The 17,318-nt window shown below is 54.0% G+C and overlaps 1 protein-coding gene across 2 annotated transcripts; it reads right to left on the reverse strand.

Moving 5' to 3' along the window:
• Positions 1-8,059: 8,059 nt before the first annotated feature.
• On the reverse strand, positions 8,060-15,970 carry GAL3ST3 (galactose-3-O-sulfotransferase 3). 2 transcript variants are annotated; one of them, XM_082477069.1, is made up of 3 exons: positions 15,746-15,970; positions 12,106-12,339; positions 8,060-9,782 (listed from the first exon to the last, which is right to left on the reverse strand). In XM_082477069.1, the coding sequence occupies exons 2-3, from the start codon at positions 12,225-12,227 to the stop codon at positions 8,621-8,623; spliced, it is 1,284 nt and encodes a 427-aa protein (XP_082333195.1). In that variant the 5' UTR covers positions 12,228-12,339; positions 15,746-15,970; the 3' UTR covers positions 8,060-8,620. The 2 variants fall into 2 exon arrangements, with proteins under 2 accessions (XP_082333195.1, XP_082333196.1); XM_082477070.1 differs by lacking the exon at positions 15,746-15,970 and adding an exon at positions 14,381-15,271.
• Positions 15,971-17,318: the final 1,348 nt, after the last annotated feature.

Consider the following 17,318-nt stretch of genomic DNA (forward strand, 5'->3'; position numbering starts at 1 on the left):
TCAGTAGTTGTGGCATGCGGGCTTCAGTAGTTGTGGCTCACAGGCTCTAGAGCACAGGCTCAGTAGTTGCTCCACGGTATGTGGGATCTTCCCGGACCAGGGCTCGAGCCCGTGTTCCCTGCATTGGCAGGTGGATTCTTAACCACTGTACCACCAGGGAAGTCCATAGAATGCATTTTTAAAAGCCATTAGATTTTGGGGTGGTTTGTTACACAGCACATTGCTAACTGATACAGGAGCATGGGAAAATGGACATTCTGAAGAATGGTGAGGAACTTTACAGGTGGATCAAAAAAGAAAAGGCACTATGGGCAAAGAGAAGATCATGTGCCAAGAATGGAGGTGTGAATTGTCCTGGCACCTTCAGGCAGTGGTGTGCTGGGAAGCATTTGACACCTATCTCTCCATGTGTATTTCTGATGTGAATTTTGGTTGCTATTTTTTGGTTTTGCTAATGAGTAACAGACTTTTTCCATGAAGGACCAAGAGGTAAATGTTTTAGTCTTTCAGGGCCACACAGTCTCTATTGCAATGACTCAACTCTGCTATATATTGTAGTGCAGAAACAGCCACAGAACAATAAGGAAAAGAATAGGTGTGGCTGGGTTCCAATAAAACTTTATTTACACAAATAGGTGGTGGGCCAGATTTGGCTTGTACTTTGCTTATCCCTGCTCTAGATGATTAACAAAACAATAAATCGATCTGATTTATAGTGGTTGTTGATTTGCAGTGTAACTACTTGCACCATGGCTGATTTCACGCTACCAATGTAACGTCGCTGAACACTGTCTGGAAGAAATGGACAATAAGGAGCATCCTATTCTCTAGGATTTCCACCAGGCAGATACAATAGACCTACATAAGCTTAAGAGCAGAAATAATAGTAAAATCTAGTAAACGAATTAGGAAGTAATGAGTTGTGAGTATTTATTACCTTTGTTCTCAATATAATTTATTTAATAGTAAGTTTATGTAATCTAATTAAAAATTTAATTTAATTTTTAATATAATTTAATTGTGTTCAACAACCAGCTGGCAAAATTCAGCATTCTAGAGCCAGTAAGAGCCAGACCTGGCATACCACTGCATTCAGGGAATAGTGTGTAATCCAGAGTGACTGGAGCAAGATGGGGGGGGGGGGGATAGAGGGGCAATGGGAGATGCAGGTGAAAGGTTTTTGGAGGGTCAGACTAGGCTGGGCCTTGTGGGCTGGTAAGGGGGGTGGCCTTTCAAACAGTGATGAGATCAGATCAGCTGGCTCTGAGAAGGATGACTGCACACAGAGAGGAGTCTCTTTGCTGTGGGGATCCTGAGGCCGGGGGGTCTGTTAGGAAGCTGTTGGCATAACCAGCAGAGAAACTCTGATGGCTGGGACTACAGGAGATGTTGGGAAAGAGAGATGGGTTGATGCCAGTTATTCAGGCGTCTGGATCTACAGGATGCAACGACGCATAGGTGGTGTTCGGGAAAGGGTGAGGGACACATTAAGGGGACATCAAGGATTGGGGCTTGAGCATCCTCAGGAACTGGGGCGCCGGTCCCTGAAACAGAGCGCTGGAAGGAGCTGGTTTGGCAGAAGATGAGTGTTCGGTTTGAACATAGTGGGTTTGACGATCCCGGGAACACTCAGGAGGGGAGCCCTGGGCTGGAGGCAAAGTTGGGAAAGAGGACCCAGGACCTTGCCTCCTGGGGCTCCGGTGGCAGGACACTCATGGGAGAGTCCCCACTCTTGTCTCTGCCCTGGCTCCAGGCCGCCTCTGAGCCACATTCCCTCTCGGGGACTCAGTCTCCCCATTCGTAGTGGGGGATTAGGGTCTGACTCCTGCGCTCCTGTTGCCTGGCTTTTGTGAAAATCCCATGAGATCGGGGTGTGGGTTGAGAGGGGGGTGGAGGACGCTTTTCCTGTCCTGTCCTCGGCCCGCTGGAGGGCGCTGGGGGACTCCTGGGAAGGAGACGATGGCCAGCCAGATTCCTGAGGCCTGGCTGGGTCAGAAGAGCCCAGCTCAGGTTCCCCCCATCGCCTCCCCTTCTGCCCTGCATCCCCTTGTCTGGATGGCCTGGGGGGCTGTCCCCTCTCCTCAGGTTCTCTTGCCCTGCAGCCCCTCTCCACTCCTCTCGCACAGCCCCAGAAGCCGCCAGCCAACTGCGCTGGCAGATCCCTGCCTTCCTCACCTCCGACACCCAAAGTGTCTCCCTGCCCCTCCCTCCCACTCGAGCCGCTCTCAGGGGGCTTTTATAAAGAGGCTCTTTAACAAGGAGCCTGCATTCTTGTTTCGGTCCTTGCTCAGGCTCTCCCTGAGTGTGTGGGTGAGCCTGGGCACATCACCTTTTTGTACCTCAGTTTCCCCTTCTGTGAAAAGAGGATAAGAATAGCACCTACCTCATGGGGTTGTTGTTAAGACGCACGTAAGTTAAAATGCAGAAAGCATGGAGAAAAGCGCCCACCACGTAGCAAGTGCTCAATAAATGTTAGCTGGTGCCATGTCCCTCCTTACCGTGCCTTCTCCCTGCAGCATCTGCAGTTTATTAAAGGCCTTTCTCCTGCTCCCCTCAGTGGCTCCATCATCTACAACAGAGCTCCCTACCTGGTGCACTGCTGTGCCAGGAATGGGCTACAGATGGGCTGAGACGGTGACTCCCTCCTCTCCGGGGACAACCCAGCACCCCCTGCTGGTCATCTCTGGCCATTCCATTTACTCCAGTGTCCCGTGCAGAACAAGCCGGACTTGTAAGCGTGAGATTCAAGGCCTTTCCTAACCGGACACTGGCATGCTTCTCCCCACACAGGTAGCCCAGCATTCTCTGTCTGGAGCACCCTTCCCTGTCCCTGTTCTCAGCTTTGAAACTGCCAGGAGATGCCTCAGGGAGCTCCAAGGGGCTCCGGTTCCTTATGTCTCCGCGCAGAAAGAATTCAGTGAGAGGCAAAGTGACAGATAAGAAGTGAGTAATTAGAACAGGATGCTTGCGAGGCTTACAAGCGGGCAGGTGAGCATCCTGCTGCACTGCCCCAAGTACTTAGTGGGTTACATTTTTATAATCAAAGGAAAAGAGGGGAGGGGGAGAAGGCCACCTTCTTCCTCGTTCTCCTTTGAGTCTTCCATCATTAACTCCTCCGACATGTCGGGTGGGTTTTTTTTTTTTGACCCTGTATGGCCCATCTGGGACTGTCATGGCACTATGGAAAAATTATTTCAGGTCTCAGTATAATGAGGGTCTTTCACTTTGAAATGTCACCTTTCCCTAAATTATTGTTTTTTATGAGTGCAGAGAGTATGCCCTAGGGGTCATTATCTTGTTGACATCACTGGGCAGGAGGTAGGCATTATTTTTCTACTATTGTTTTATTGTCTTGAGGCATGACTTGTGCCTCCATTGCTTAGTGTTGTTGCTAAGCACCTTGCTCTGCTTCATGAGTCAAGCAAGCCCACATTGTTTCAGGATTTTCCCATTGCTTTCCTCAGTGATCATTAACTTACTGTGGTCTCCCAAAGCCCCCTAAAGTTCCCTGTCTATCTACAGTCCCCTAGTGGGATCTCTAAACTAACTATTTGATTATCCCACTCTATCCCTATCACCTTCTCCAGGGCGCCTCTCCAGACGGCTCAGGCAGACACTCCTGTCCTCCTCTGCTCCCCATGAAACCAAGCAGGACCCTGTGGGGGTCCTGGCACAGAAGGCTGTCCGTGTTCCCCATTTCTTGTTGTAGGGAACAGGCTTCCGCCTCCATGACCTTCCCTGAGTTCCAAAGGGCAGATTCGAACAGCTGCTAATCAGGGAAGGGAGGGGAGGCAGAGACAAGGAAGGAGGAGCCAAGAACAATAGTGCAGCATTGGGGCAGGGTCCTGGTTCCGTCTCAAGGGACACACATAACAATTTATTTGAGCTCTTTACAGAACTAAAACCCCCAACAAATGCAGTCAGCATTCTTCATTCCAGAGAAGACCACCTGAGACCAGATTAAAGGAACCAGAGAAGCTCATCAAGAGATTACCTGAGGGGGCTTCCCTGGTGGCACAGTGGTTGAGAATCTGCCTGCCAATACAGGGGACACGGGTTCGAGCCCTGGTCTGGGAAGATCCCACGTGCAGCGGAGCACCTGGGCCCGTGAGCCACAATTACTGAGCCTGCACGTCTGGAGCCTGTGCTCCGCAACAAGAGAGGCCGCGACAGTGAGAGGCCCGCACACCGCGATGAAGAGTGGCCCCCGCTCGCCGCAACTAGAGAAAGCCCTCGCACAGAAACGAACCCAACACAGCCATAAATAAATAAATAAACAAATACTTAAAAAGATAATGACTCCCTTCTTTAAAAAAAAAAAAAAAAAGAGATTACCTGAGGGCTTCCCTGGTGGTGCAGTGGTTAAGAATCTGCCTGTCAATGCAGGGAACATGAGCTCAAGCCCTGGTCCGGGAAGATCCCACATGCCACGGAGCAACTAAGCCCATGTGCCACAACTACTGAGCCCGCATGCTGCAACTACTGAAGCCTGTGTGCCTACAGCCCGTGCTCTGCAACAAGAGAAGCCACTGCAATAAGAAGCCCTCGCACCACAATGTAGAGTAGCTCCACTCACCGCAACTAGAGAAAGCCCACACACAGCAAGGAAGACCCAACACAGCCAATAAATAAATAAATAAATTTATTAAAAAAAAAAAAAGAGAGAGAGCGATTACTTGAGACCAGATTAAAGGAGGGCAGGGCCTGCACACACACTAATCTTATCAGCAACCCTGCCCTTCAACCGTTGCTATAAAACTCCTTACCAAATCCTCCCGGGTTGGGACACACAGTTTTCTTTTTTTTTAATATATAAATTTTATTTATTTATTTATTTATTTATGGCTGCATTGGGTCTTCGTTGCTGCACGCGGGCTTTCTCTAGTTGTGGCGAGTGGGGGCTATTCTTTGTTGTTAGTTGTGGCGAGCGGGGGCTACTTTTCATTGTGGTGCTCGGACTTCTCATTGCAGTGTCTTCTCTTGCTGCGGAGCACAGGCTCTAGGCACGTGGGCTTCAGTAGTTGTGGCACACAGGCTCAGTAGCTGTAGCTTGCGGGTTCTAGAGCGCAGGCTCAGTAGTTGTGCCACATGGGCTTAGTTGCTCCAAGGCATGTGGGATCTTCCCGGACCAGGGCTCGAGCCCACGTCCCCTGCATTGGCAGGCAGATTCCTAACCACTGCGCCACCAGGGAAGCCCAAGGGATGCACATTTTTCGAGGCAGGAGACCTCTCTGTCCCCTTTGCCTGGTAAAGCAATGAAGCTATTCTTTTCTACTTCACCCAAAACTCTGTCTCCAACATTTTATTAGGCATAGATGCACAGAGACCGACTTTTTGGCATCACCCACATGCTTTGCACATCCTTCTATAATCATACAAGTCAAAGCTGCTGCTCGCCCATACAGTGCCTTTGAGCAAAAAGGCACCTTTACCTCAAAGTGCTTTCTCCCATCTGCTGGAAAACTCTTGGAATAGATGTGCCAACCTATAACATCTACAGCGTGAAGGGTGTCTGTCCCGAAGGAGCCCTGACGACGCCAGAGCGGCCACTTTGGGGACATTTCCATGTGTCGGGCACTGTGCTAAGTGCCTCATCTCAACTACTGTTCACAAAGCTCGGGAGGGTTCATTTCACAGATGAGGAAAGTGAGGCTCAAAGGCTAAGACCAAGGTCATGTAACCAGTAGGTGGCAGAGCCAGGGTTGGAATTCCAAAGCACTGATGGAGGTAGTTGCTTCCATCAAGTCACTGTCACCCAGGTTGCTGCTGACACATCTGTCACAGACCTGAGTGTGAGCTTCTCAAGGAGGAGACATGTAGAAAGGGCACAGGTGGAAGGAGGCTCTCTGCAGGGCACTGGGGTCCCAGGGGCTGGGGCCTGTTCCTCTGGGTTGTGGCTGAAGCTGGAGATGTTCAGACCAGAGTCTCAGCCACTGAAGGCTAATCTTTGATTCAGTGTCTGCTTAGGGTCTGCCCTTGCTCCTACCTCAAACAGAGAAACCCTCTCCTACGGCCTGGTAATTCCAGATGATTCCAGTTAGTCCCTGAATCCAGAGTTTTCTGAGTCCAGAGTTGTTCTCTTGGCTGAAGTGGGGCAAGGTCTATAAAAGAGGCCCACCTGCCTGAGGATGAGGGAAGGCAGGAGAGGCCTATCAAGGCAAATCTTAAAGGCATGTATGAGTTTTTCAGGAGGGTCCAGGGCACGGTGAAGGATGTTCCTGGCAAAGGTATGACCAGAGGCTAGGGCTGGGGGGAGCAGGGGCGGGGGACAGTAGTGGACAGACATCTTCTTGGCCTGAGGGCCACAGCATGTTTGTCTGCTTGTTTTTGGAAAGATGACTTTGAGTCTAGTACAATTCTTTAAAGCTGCTTAACACCAGAAACCTAATTATGTCTTTGCAGGTCTCTAATTATTGTCTTTTGCTTTTTCCAGAGTGCCACTGTAAAAAGTGCTGTGTTTTCAAGCCCAGGGAGAGTCATACAACCTGCCAACTAAACCTTGCAATCTCCATTGCCCAACCAGGCCAACGATTGTCTCTGTGAAAGATAAAATGAAGAGGAGCTGACAGCAATGTCTTGGTTTCTTCACTTACCATTCTTTTGAGGAAGATCCTGGGCATCAGCCTAGCCTGGGGAGCGGGAACTTCTTTATTCTAGTAGCAGTGTGAGAGCACTTCGGAACTATCTGTCTGGGTTCAAACTCTAGCTGTGTGACCCTGAGCATCACTTAACTTCTCCCAGTTTCAGTTCCCTCATCCATAAAATGGTACCTATCTCATTAATTAATACATGTGAAGCCCTTCAACAGCAGCTGGCACATAGTATACCGTGTTAGCTATTGTTTTTATTGCTTGTCCAGATGTGTCAATGTAGCACTGAAGAAAGTAACAGAAAAAGTCCTGATTCTCTGCTGGTCTTAACGGAGGTTTCATTTGAAAGTGCTGGGTATATTACTGTGCTAAAGGACATTGGAGGCAGGGAGTGGTCCTCATCTGAGTCAATGTTGTCTTCTTGTGGGGAAGGAAGACCAGTGGTGAAGTCAGTGACTCAAAAGGGAGATAAAGTCCTGAGTTAAGCCCCTCCTGACCCGAAACGATCCTCCTTCCAGCCTCTGCTCTGCCCCAGGAGGGGTTGTCAGTGTTTTCCCATGAGGATAAAGGTCCTGTCTGCCTTGTTCCCCTGTGTCTCTAAGTTAGGGGGAAGATGCTCAATACATGGTGCTGAAATGAATGGAAAGGAAGGATTCAGATCTTCTCAAAGAGAAGTGAGTGGGGCTGAGGTGGCCAGTCTGGTGAACCCAGTCAATCAAGGGCTTGATGAGTGTTGTGAGCCTCTGGGAAGGGCAGTGATTGAGCCTGGTGATGCTGAAAACTCAGCCTCCGTGCACCAGTGCCTAATCGAATCTTGGAGACAGAGTTTTGGGGGAAGTAGAAAAGAATAACTTTATTGCTTTGCCAGGCAAAGGGGGACACAGCAGGCTCCTGCCCTCGAAAACTGTGTCCCACCTGGGAGGATTTGGTAAGGAGCTTTATAGCAATGATTCAAGGGCGGGGTTGCTGATTAGTGTGTGTGCAGGGCCTGCACTCCTTTAATCTGGTCTCAGGTAATCTCTTGATGAGCTTCTCTGGTTCCTTCTAGCCTCAGGCAGTCTTCTCTGGAATGAAGAATGCTGACATCTTCCATTTATTGGGGGTTTTAGTTCTATAAAGCTCAAAAGATATTGTTATGTGTGTCCCTTGAGGCGAACCAGGACCCTGCCCCAAGGCTCCACTATTGTTCTGGCTGCTCCTCCCTTGTCTCTGCATCCCCTCCTTTCCCTGATTAGCAACTGTTCGAATCTGCCCTTTGGAACTCAGGGAAGGTCATGGAGGCAGGAGTCTGCATCCCCTGCAAACAAGAAATGGGGGACACAGGAAGGCTTCTGTGCCAGGAGCCCCACAGGGTCCTGCTCGGTTTCACTGGGCCCCCATCCTCATGGTAACAGCCACACCTATTCTTGGGCATCTGCCTCATCCTCAAACGTGGGGAATCTGGCTTTTAATGACTGATATACAATCTGTACGTTTTAAAATATTTTATTAAAAACAAGGAAAACCAACCAAACAAAAAGCCCAACCCAAGAACTCTGGGTTCTGGGGGTCTGGGAGCAGCTTAGGTCTGCGGGAAGGGTGGAACCTGGAAGACAGACAGTGTGGGGGGGACCTCTGACCCCTGGCAGGAAGAGCAAGAGCCGGGGAGGCTGACAGGCAGCGCAGCCTTCCCCAGGGCTCAGCCCCTTTCTGTGGCATGGGCTCATCCACTTGGGGAAGACAGGTGGGGGTCCTCAATCCCCATAAAAAGGCAGGGTGGGCGGTTCTGCACGGGTCTCAGACCTCTTGGCAAAGCCACCAACCAGTTAGGACGGAGGATAGGGTGGCCCGGGGCTCGATCGGGCCTATCAGCACCCTCCCCGAAGGCGGGGTTCAGCTCCCCCTCGGGAGGTGGGCTCAGACAGGGAGATGCGCCCCCAAGTACCGCTGCAGCCCCTCTCGGGAGAAAGGGCCCCGATGGGGTGGAACCTGGAGGCAGCCCTAGGCAAGATCCTGGTGGGCGGGGCAGGGTCCAGACTCCCATCCGGAGCTCAGTGGCCCCGGGGCAGCGCCCGGATGGGCCGAGGAGGGGGATTGTCCAGGACCGGTTCGGGCCGGGGGCGCACGCCACCTCGGCGCTTCTGCTTGCGCAGCAGGTAGCTCGAGTACTGCACCTCAGGCATGGCCAGCTTGAGGCAGGCCTCGGTGGCTGGGCCTGCGCGGCCGCTGGGCAGATCGTAGCCCATGATGTCCACCTTGCGGCTGGGCTGCCAGGGCTGCAGCTGCTTGGTGCGGATCTGCGCCGCAGGCCGCAGCACAGGTTCCTCACCAAAGCAGCGCCGCAGCAGGCGCTCTCGGGCCTCGCGCAACTCGCGCGCCTCGCGCTCCACGCAGGCGCGGCCGGCGAGCGCCACGCGACGCCAGAAGGTGGCGTTGAAGTGGTCGTAGAGGCCGGCGTCGAGCGCGTTCCAGGCGCGCGCGGCCCGCACGAGAGCCGCGGGGATGGCGGCGAGGCGCGAGCTGGCGGCGCGCGCGTTGAGCCTGGCGTAGAGCACGTCGTCCAGGTCCCAGGCCAGCAGGCGCCGCAGCAGCACGAGCGACTCGTCGAAGTACTCGGCGATCATGACGAGCGAGAAGACCTCCTCCACCTGGCGGATGAGGCCCGCCAGGTAGGCGGCGTCGTCGCGCGGGCTGCGCTCGTTGTCGCCGCCCAGGTCGTAGGCCAGCGTGTTGTGCGCGAACATGGCGAAGTGCTCGCCCGCGCGGTAGTAGGCCTCGGGCGCGCTCAGGAAGGCCTCGAGCGACGCGTTGGGCACGCGCCGGAAGGCGGGGCAGTACTGGTTGTAGTAGCTGAAGAGCGACTCGAACATGGCGGCCGGCTCGCGCAGGATGGTGACGTAGACGGTGCCCGGGGGCATGAGGCGCTGCAGCTCCGCGCGGTCGAAGCGCAGGTGGCTGGCCAGCACGTGTGGCGGACGCGTGGCCGGGTGCACGAAGTGCGCCGAGAAGTTGCGCGGGTAGCAGAACTGGTGCTCGCAGCTCGGGTGCGGCAGGGCCACGGTCAGGTTGTGGCGCTCGGCGAAGCGGAACAGGATGTTCTGCACTGTCGTGCCCGCAGTCTTGTGCGTCTTCAGAAAGGCTACGGTCATGTGCTTGGGGCGCGGCGGAGAGTCCTGCAGAGGCGGGCAGCTCAGAGGGAACAGCTTGGGGTACCTGCAGGGTCCAGGGGGTTGTGCAGGGAGGAGGGTGTGAGAAGGGTGCGGCTTGACCCTGCCTCTCCCCAAGGATGGTGGGGATGGGCCAGGGCCCATCCTGGGCTTTATTTACCCACAGAACAGTAGAGGCGTATGGTAGGCAGCCTCTAAGATGACCCCCAGTGATCCCTGCTGACCTCCTGGCATTCACGCTCTTGTGTATTTCCCTTCTCTTGAATATGAGTGGGACTTATTGATGCCTCTTAGGGAGTAGAACAAGGCAGAAATACTGGGATGTCACTTGTGAGATTACATTATAAAAAGATTATGTTTTCTGTCTTGGTATCTTTCTCTCACTCTCTCTAGGGCAGCTCATGCAGGGGACGAGGAGGTACCAGGTGGGAACGGTCCCCAAGGAACCAGGCCCTCAGTCCATCAGCCTGCTTGAGGAGCTGAAGGCTCCCCCACCAACCACTTGAATGGGCTTATAAGTGGAGCCCTTCCAATCAAGGCTTCAGATGAGACTGCATCCCCAGCAGCCAACTTGATTGCAACTCCGTGAAAGACCTTGAGCCAGAGGTATGCAGCTAGGGCACACCTGGGTTCCTGACCCACAGGAGTGAGATAATAAATGTTTGATGTTTTCAGCTGCTAAGTTTTGAGGTAACTTCGTTACACATAAAAGATAATACAAGGACAAAGGTCCTTGGAGATCCTTGAGGAATTCCACTTCACAGATGTACAAACTGAGGAGCAGAAGGAGAAAAATCATTTCTATAAGTCTGGCGACTCAGATTAAGTCACCAAATCCTCTTGCTCTCTGTCTTCTTTCCACTGGCTCCTCACATTGTAGCTGAGTGGCATGGGCTTTGAAGCAACCTGTTGTTATGTGATTCTGTTAAGTTCTCTGGAACCTCATTCATTTATTCAAGTAGTATTTTTGTTTGAGCATCTACTATGTGCCAGGCACTGTTCTAGGCTCAAGAAATATGATAGTATAAAAAACATAATAATCCTAGCCTTCATGAAGCTTTCATTTCTGTTTCCTCATTCCTGAAACAAGGGCCTTCGGGATTACAGGTGACCTGTGAATTCCCTTCAGACTTTGAGTCACTCTCCTGTTTCTTTTCTACCATCCTAAGCATCGTGTAACAAGGACAACTCTATAAGCAGCTTTGAGAATACCACTGAGACTTCCTATCTTTGGCTGGTTTGGGTTCAGGATAACGTCTATATGGATGCTCCTGAAGACCATCAAATCATCTGGCAAGAGGGACGGGGCCCATTCACACTGTTCTCATGGGCAGACCATGTAGCGAATGGGGAAATTGAGGCCCTAAGGGGGTGCAAGGATTCACTGGGTTCACACAGTGAGCCAGGAGCAGGGTCAGGGTTCCTACTAGTCATCACATGGTATCCTGTATCAGGGTGACTGGCTGGGTCACACATACATCATTCCCATTTTATAGATGAGCAAATGGGCTCAAGAGAAGTGAGGAGACTTGGCCAGCACAACAGTAGTGAGAAGTTGTTTGCAGTTCTCTGGGAGTGTGTGGCTGAAGCACATTGTCTCCATCTTGTCAGCTCCATCGTAGGGCCACAGTCCTACCCCCTCCCCTTTCTGCGGAACTGAGCTTTAGCCTGCGCACAAGGGGTGCGTCCAAGCCCAATAAGTTCCCTGTCAGCCTTTATGCTTGCCTTCATCCCATGTGAAAACTGCAAGAGTGCCTTTTGCTGATGCAGATGGTTAATGGCCATGAGATCCACCCCCCGGGGGCGGGGAGGAACCCCCTCCTTCCCATCCACGCGATGTACTTCTCCCTAATAGATTCTATTTTTAGCTCTGGCCCCTTTAAATCCCCCTGTACCCCTTTCGGTGCCGCGGCGAATGCATCGACCGTCCAATCGTTCCTTCCTGCCTGTATGTAAGTTACCCACAACAGACTTCATAGTTGCAGTTTATGGAGTCGCCCACTTCATTTTTTGGTCTTAAAGTTCCTTCTCACTTTGGAGAATATTATTCAACATCTCTGCCTTCCGACAGGGCGGCACTCAGGAGGAGATGCCGAGGGAAGACTCGAGCTGGAATGGAATCCCAGATTACTCACTCAACCCTTTCAATGAAGTCCCTGCCCAGGGAGGTTGTGTGGATCTAAAGAGAAGGTATGCAAAGCGCTTTCAGAACAGAGGGAAGGAGCAGAGCCCATCAGAAGATGGACTCTTCTGGCAGCTTTCAGGAACGAGAAGGAGAGCTCCCGTCCACTAACGCTAACCAGGCAGCTGACTTCTAGAGGAACCCAACTCCCGGGCCCCGCCCCCTCACCGAGGCCCCGCCCCCTTACCAGCTGAGCTGCGCCCCCTGGTGGATGAGGAGGCTTAAGGTGCTGCATCCTAGCACCAGCAGCAGGATTTTCCTGCGGCTCATCTTGGTGGCCTGCTGCAGGCGCTGGAGGATGGGTGGCATGATGGGGTACCCACCCCTGGACCAGCCAGGGCCTCACTATCCAGGACTTCCTTCGCCGGCACTCATGGGGGCTCCTGGGGCTCTGGTAGCAGGGCCAGTGTTCCTGTGAGGCCTGGCAGGAGAAGGAGGCAAACAGGTTTGTTTGTAGCAGGCAGAGGAGATGGGCTCCGAGCCCCAACAGGACTGCTGCAAAGGAGAGCTGCAAAGGGTGGGGTGAGCAGAGAGGCCAGGGAAGATCAGATTCCTACCTCCTGTTACCATGACCCTATCTCCACACTGCTCCAGATAACTTAGTCTTGGGTGGAATTACACGCTCTGGGGTCTGGCCAGCCCTTCAGGCTGTAGCCACTCCCTTCCTTGAACCCTGTCTCTGCTTTTCTGCCTGCCCCTAATTGTCTTTGTCTCATGGCCATTTGTGTCTGTCTCCCCAGTAGATGTGCCTTAGCACCAGCACTTCACTCAGGGCACAGAAGTCTCAATTGGGGGTTTCCTCTCCTCTAGGATTCCTTGCCTCATTGCTTCAGCCAACGGTTGGTCTTGACTCCCCAGACACTGAGCTCCTCAAAAACACTGACCAGGTCTTCACCTTCTTGAGTCTCTGACATGAGGAAGAGGCTTTCTCTACGTATTATACTACCACACACTTAATCCCATTTAATCCTCGCTGCAAGGCTAACATAGGTATTCCCATTTCACAGACAAGAAAACTGAGGCTCTAAGAGATGATGTCACTTGTCCGTAGTCATGCAGCTGGTATTAGCAGAATCTGGATTCAGATCTGTTCCTTCTGGCTCCAAAGTCCATGCCCTCAGACAGTATGTGTGCTGCTTCTACAGAGAACTGATTTCCCCATCCCTGCCCTGGACTCTGGCAATTCTGCATGCTTCTGAGCCCCGAGGGCCCAAGACCAATAAATCCATGAGGGAAAGAAAGGAGGACTTGAAATCCTGGAACCCTATCTGGATTCCATCCCCAGACACCTGAAACCCTGGCCACCTCATCAGACGATTGCAGTGAGAGGTGCCTGGCCAAGGGAGGGGGAGGGGAATACAGAGCTTGCCCTGCTGAGACTCTCCAGGAGAGGTGGGCCTCTATCCCAGCTGAGCGGCAGCAGTGAGAGGCAGCAGTGGTTTCTGGCCAGTCACCCGTCCCCACATGAATGTCTTGGCTCAAGGGCAGCTCCAGGGGAAAGTCAGCTTCAGTAGCAATGCCTGCCCCCCAGTTAGGGTGGGCTCTCTGTCTCAGCAGCCTCAAGTCTCCAGGTTCAGGTTTGGCTTCCTCCTCGCACACGCCCCTCTCCAGAGGGGAGGGGGAGCCTGGAACCTTATGGGCATGTGCATGTGTGCAGAACTAGGACACCTGAGTCCCAGGAGGGTTGAGGTAATGTTAAAACTCTTTTGACCATGACCTTCCCCTAGGCCCCTGCACTTGGCTTCCAATCCTTCTCCTTTAGCCCCCACCTTCCCCCAATTAATCCTGGATTACATTTAAACCTGTTTGTGTGGAAAGGTGTACTGGTTACCCCTTTCCCTTCTCTCCAGTTCCCATCACCTGGTTTCCTCCACCCCTGCAGATAGCCTTAATCCTCCCGGAGCCAAGGGGTATGAAAGGTCCAGCCACAGAGGGCAACCAAGCTAAGGTCCCTCTGTCTTCAAGGATGGCTAGGGCAGAGGAGGGCTGGCGCTGCCCACGTGAGGCTGCCGGCAGGAGGGAGTCAGAGCCGAGGCCCTCTCAGGATGCACACCTTCTTTCTCTGTCACTTATCCTGCCTAGAGGACTTGGTGACCAGGCAGGAGTTTCCCAAGGGGGCCAAGTGGAGGGCCAGCCTATTCCCATCTTTGCTCAACTCACTGAAACCACCGTATTTTCCAGTGGACTCTGGGTCAGCCAAGGAGAGGTCAAGCCTGGAGAGAGCTGCAGTGGGACTTTCCCTGGGAGACGCTTCAACCCGGCCATATAGAAAAGGGTGATGGGGTGCTTGGTAGCCCCCTCCATCCCACTCCCCTCCATGGCTTAGCCCTGGGCAGCCAGCCAGACCCCAGTCTGAGGCCCACTGGGTACAGGGTATCATCACCACGAGAATTCCCTGGACACCAGCCCTGCAAGGTGGGCACGAGCTTCCGCGTGTTCGCGGTCAATGCCTGGATGCTCACCGCCTTCAGATACAGCCTGGTCCGTTTCTGAGCAGCCTTGGCTGTTCAAAAGCTCTTTCTGGGACAGCTGGGACCAGCCTGCCGCTGGTGGCGCCCTCCTCTCCTTGTCCCCTTCCACCTTCCATGCTCATGGTTGCTAGTGCTGCCCTGCTACACCACACGAACCATTTTTTCTCCATGAAAGACCTTCAGGTATTTCAAAGCAGTAACCCTGTCTCCTCTGGGTGGGCACTCGGCCAGGCTAAACATTCCAGGTCCCGAGAGAGGGTGCTGCTCGGACACTGGAGGAGGCCTCCCTTCCCTTGGTGAGTTCACTCCGCAATGCCTATTCTGGAGATGGAGTCAGGCCATTGGCACCCAGGAAGGGGGCCACCTGGGGCTGGGTTTCTCTCTGTAACCTCCGGGGTGGTGTGGGGTGGGCGGCAGTCTGCTGGGGCCAGAATTTAGAGCAACAGCCCTGGCTCCTGCCCCTCACGTGTTTCAGACTACTCCCTGGCGTCCCCTGTGCCTTCTCCGTGGAGAAGGAGTTTCCCTCAGTCGTCCGAGACAAGTCAGGGTGCCCAGCCTCATCAGAAAATCAGTGCTAATTTTAGTCAGAACAATCAACCTCAGGCTGCTGCCTGGTTTTGCGAATTGCTTTCCTTTCTCCAGGGAACCAAAGAAGAAATGGTTTAGCTAGCCAAAGCTTTGAAAACCGGCCTGGATGCGCACCCACTCCCACATGAGCCCTTTGCTCTTTCCCTGTAAGCTCTAGGGCTGATATTGGTGCCTTTGGGGGGGGGGGGACCCTGGCCTGGACCACCCGCATCTGACCGTCGGATGACCTGGAGACTCTATCCTTACCTGAGGATGGCACAGCCCACTGTGTAGGGCAACTGCCCAGTGCACTAAAGAGGAAAGGGCCAAGGGCTGAGCGGGCTGCAAATTAGTGGCCCAGGAGATCAAATATTTTTCCTTCCTCTTTTCCTTCCTTTCTTCCCGCACCCCCCCCCCCACCGCCTGCGCCAGGTCAGCCCCCCCCCTCCAGTCCCTGTTCCCTGTCATCCACCCCCACGTCATCCCTGCCTCTGAATTCCCTTCATCCTCCTCTCTCCATCACTACTGCCCACCCTCCCAGCCCCCATTCCCTCAATTGCATCCCAGCCTCCCCCAGCGATCGGTCACTGGGATCTGGTCCGCATAAGGGATAGGCCAGATTCGCTCTCACCCCTGTCCTCTCCTGCTCTGCAGGGGGCCAAGAGCCCGCCTCCTCGTGCTCTTCGGGGACTGGCCCCCACGACACCCTCCCGCCCAGCCGGCATCCCCCATCCTGGTCCGGTCCACCCCCGCGCCTCCAGCCCCAGGCCGTCCCGCTGCAGTACTCACGCTGAGCGAGCTCTGCTTTGACCCGGGTTGAGGGTGGTCGCCGCTACCTCCCAACCTTGGCCGCGAAATCCGCTGAGGGTCCGAGGGCGCTGGGGGCCCTTCGAGCAGAGTGCTGGTCGCTCGCCTCTCCGCGCCTGGATGGGATCAGGTGGCAGCGTCGGCTCAGCTCCGCTGCTCTTGGCTCTGCCCGCCGCCCGCCCCCCATCGCACACCGGAGGCGGAGGCGGGGCGGGGGCGGGGGCCGGCGAGCAGGGGAGGGGGAGGGGAAGAGGAGTGGGAAGGGGAGGGGGCAGCCCTGACTCACAGGCTCCCCGAGAACACTCTCTCCGAGTGGCGTCTTCGCATGCGGGCATCTTCCCTGGGCAGCCTTGCAGAGTCTGGACACCAAGGTGGCCAGCTGCTTGCCCTCACTCTACAGAAGGGGAAACTGAGGCCTGGACGGTATCTGGATACTCCGGCTTTGCTGGGCATTCCTGGGCCCCACTGGTCACCCTTGGGCGGGGTAGGCCCTGGGAGAGTTAGAGACACAGGTACATGTACAAGTACCTACATGGATTCCCCCCACCCTCTTCTCCTCTTTCCACCTCCAGCAGAGAAATACCCTCCAGCCAGGGGTCTGGTCCCATCTGTCCTCACACCCCTAGGGACCCTTTCCCTTCCAGCCCCTGCTGCTGACCCACTCCTACTCTGCACGGGGAGTCCAGATCCACGCACTCTTGGCCAGAACTGTAGTGGGCCTGGGACCCCTGCCTAGGCACTGTGTGCTGGGAATCAGAGAACCCAAGTTCAACCCGGGTTGAACTTAAGTTCCAGAGTCAAGAGGCAACTTCCTGGGCCTGGATGCTTCCAGCTCTACAATAGGGAGCTGTTCTTGGAGCTGTTCTCAGGCTGCAGAGATGATACATGTAAAGGCTCTGTGAGAACTCTGTGTGAGGATCCTGAATTTTCTACTGCCTTCTTTGTCCTTAGCTCCAGCCACCTGGGAGCCGAGCAGCAGAAGCTCCCAAAGTCGTACCAGACACCAAGAGCCCCAGCCCCACATTTAGTTGTGTGGTTCTCATGAACCCCTGCTTTCTCCTGCCTTCTTGGCCTGGTATGGCAAGGATCCTGGAGCTGGGGTAGCCACCCAAAGCTGGGACCTTGCCTGGTATGGGAAGGAAGGGACTGGATTCCATTCTAGACCCACACAGATAGGTATCGTGTGAGGGTCCTTGTTAAGGAGAAGGGAATGGGGATTCTCAGAGTCAAGAGAACTGCTTGTGGTCCCAGTTTGGCCCTTTGGGGACATCAGTGTCTCTCTGCCCCTCAGTCTTCCCTTCTGCATAACTGGAGGAGGGTCATATCCTGCCTGGGTCCCAGGGCTGTTGGGAGAAAATGAGGCCCCACTTGGCTTGTCCTTTTCTGGCCCTGGCTACATTGCACCCTCACCCATCGGCCCTTAGTTTATCCTGCCTCAGAGGCCCCCAACCTCTTCCCTAGCACATACACATGCTTTGGGGCCTCTGGCCTCAGATGACCTGCAGTGGCTCTCCAGTTACAGGGAGCAGAAAGACACTTCCTTTGGGTCAGGAAT

The sequence above is a fragment of the Balaenoptera physalus genome (assembly GCF_965194825.1).
Source record: "Balaenoptera physalus genome assembly, chromosome: 10".
NCBI classification, from domain to species: Eukaryota; Metazoa; Chordata; class Mammalia; order Artiodactyla; family Balaenopteridae; genus Balaenoptera; species Balaenoptera physalus.

What these genes read in the sequence shown, in the direction of transcription:
- GAL3ST3 (XM_082477069.1), bottom strand. Translation starts at nt 12,227, where the DNA reads ATGCCACCCATCCTCCAGCGCCTGCAGCAGGCCACCAAGATGAGCCGC. An exon ending in CAGGGGGCGCAGCTCAGCTG is followed by an intron (nt 9,783 to 12,105) that starts GTAAGGGGGCGG and finishes TGGACCCTGCAG; the next exon opens with GTACCCCAAGCTGTTCCCTC.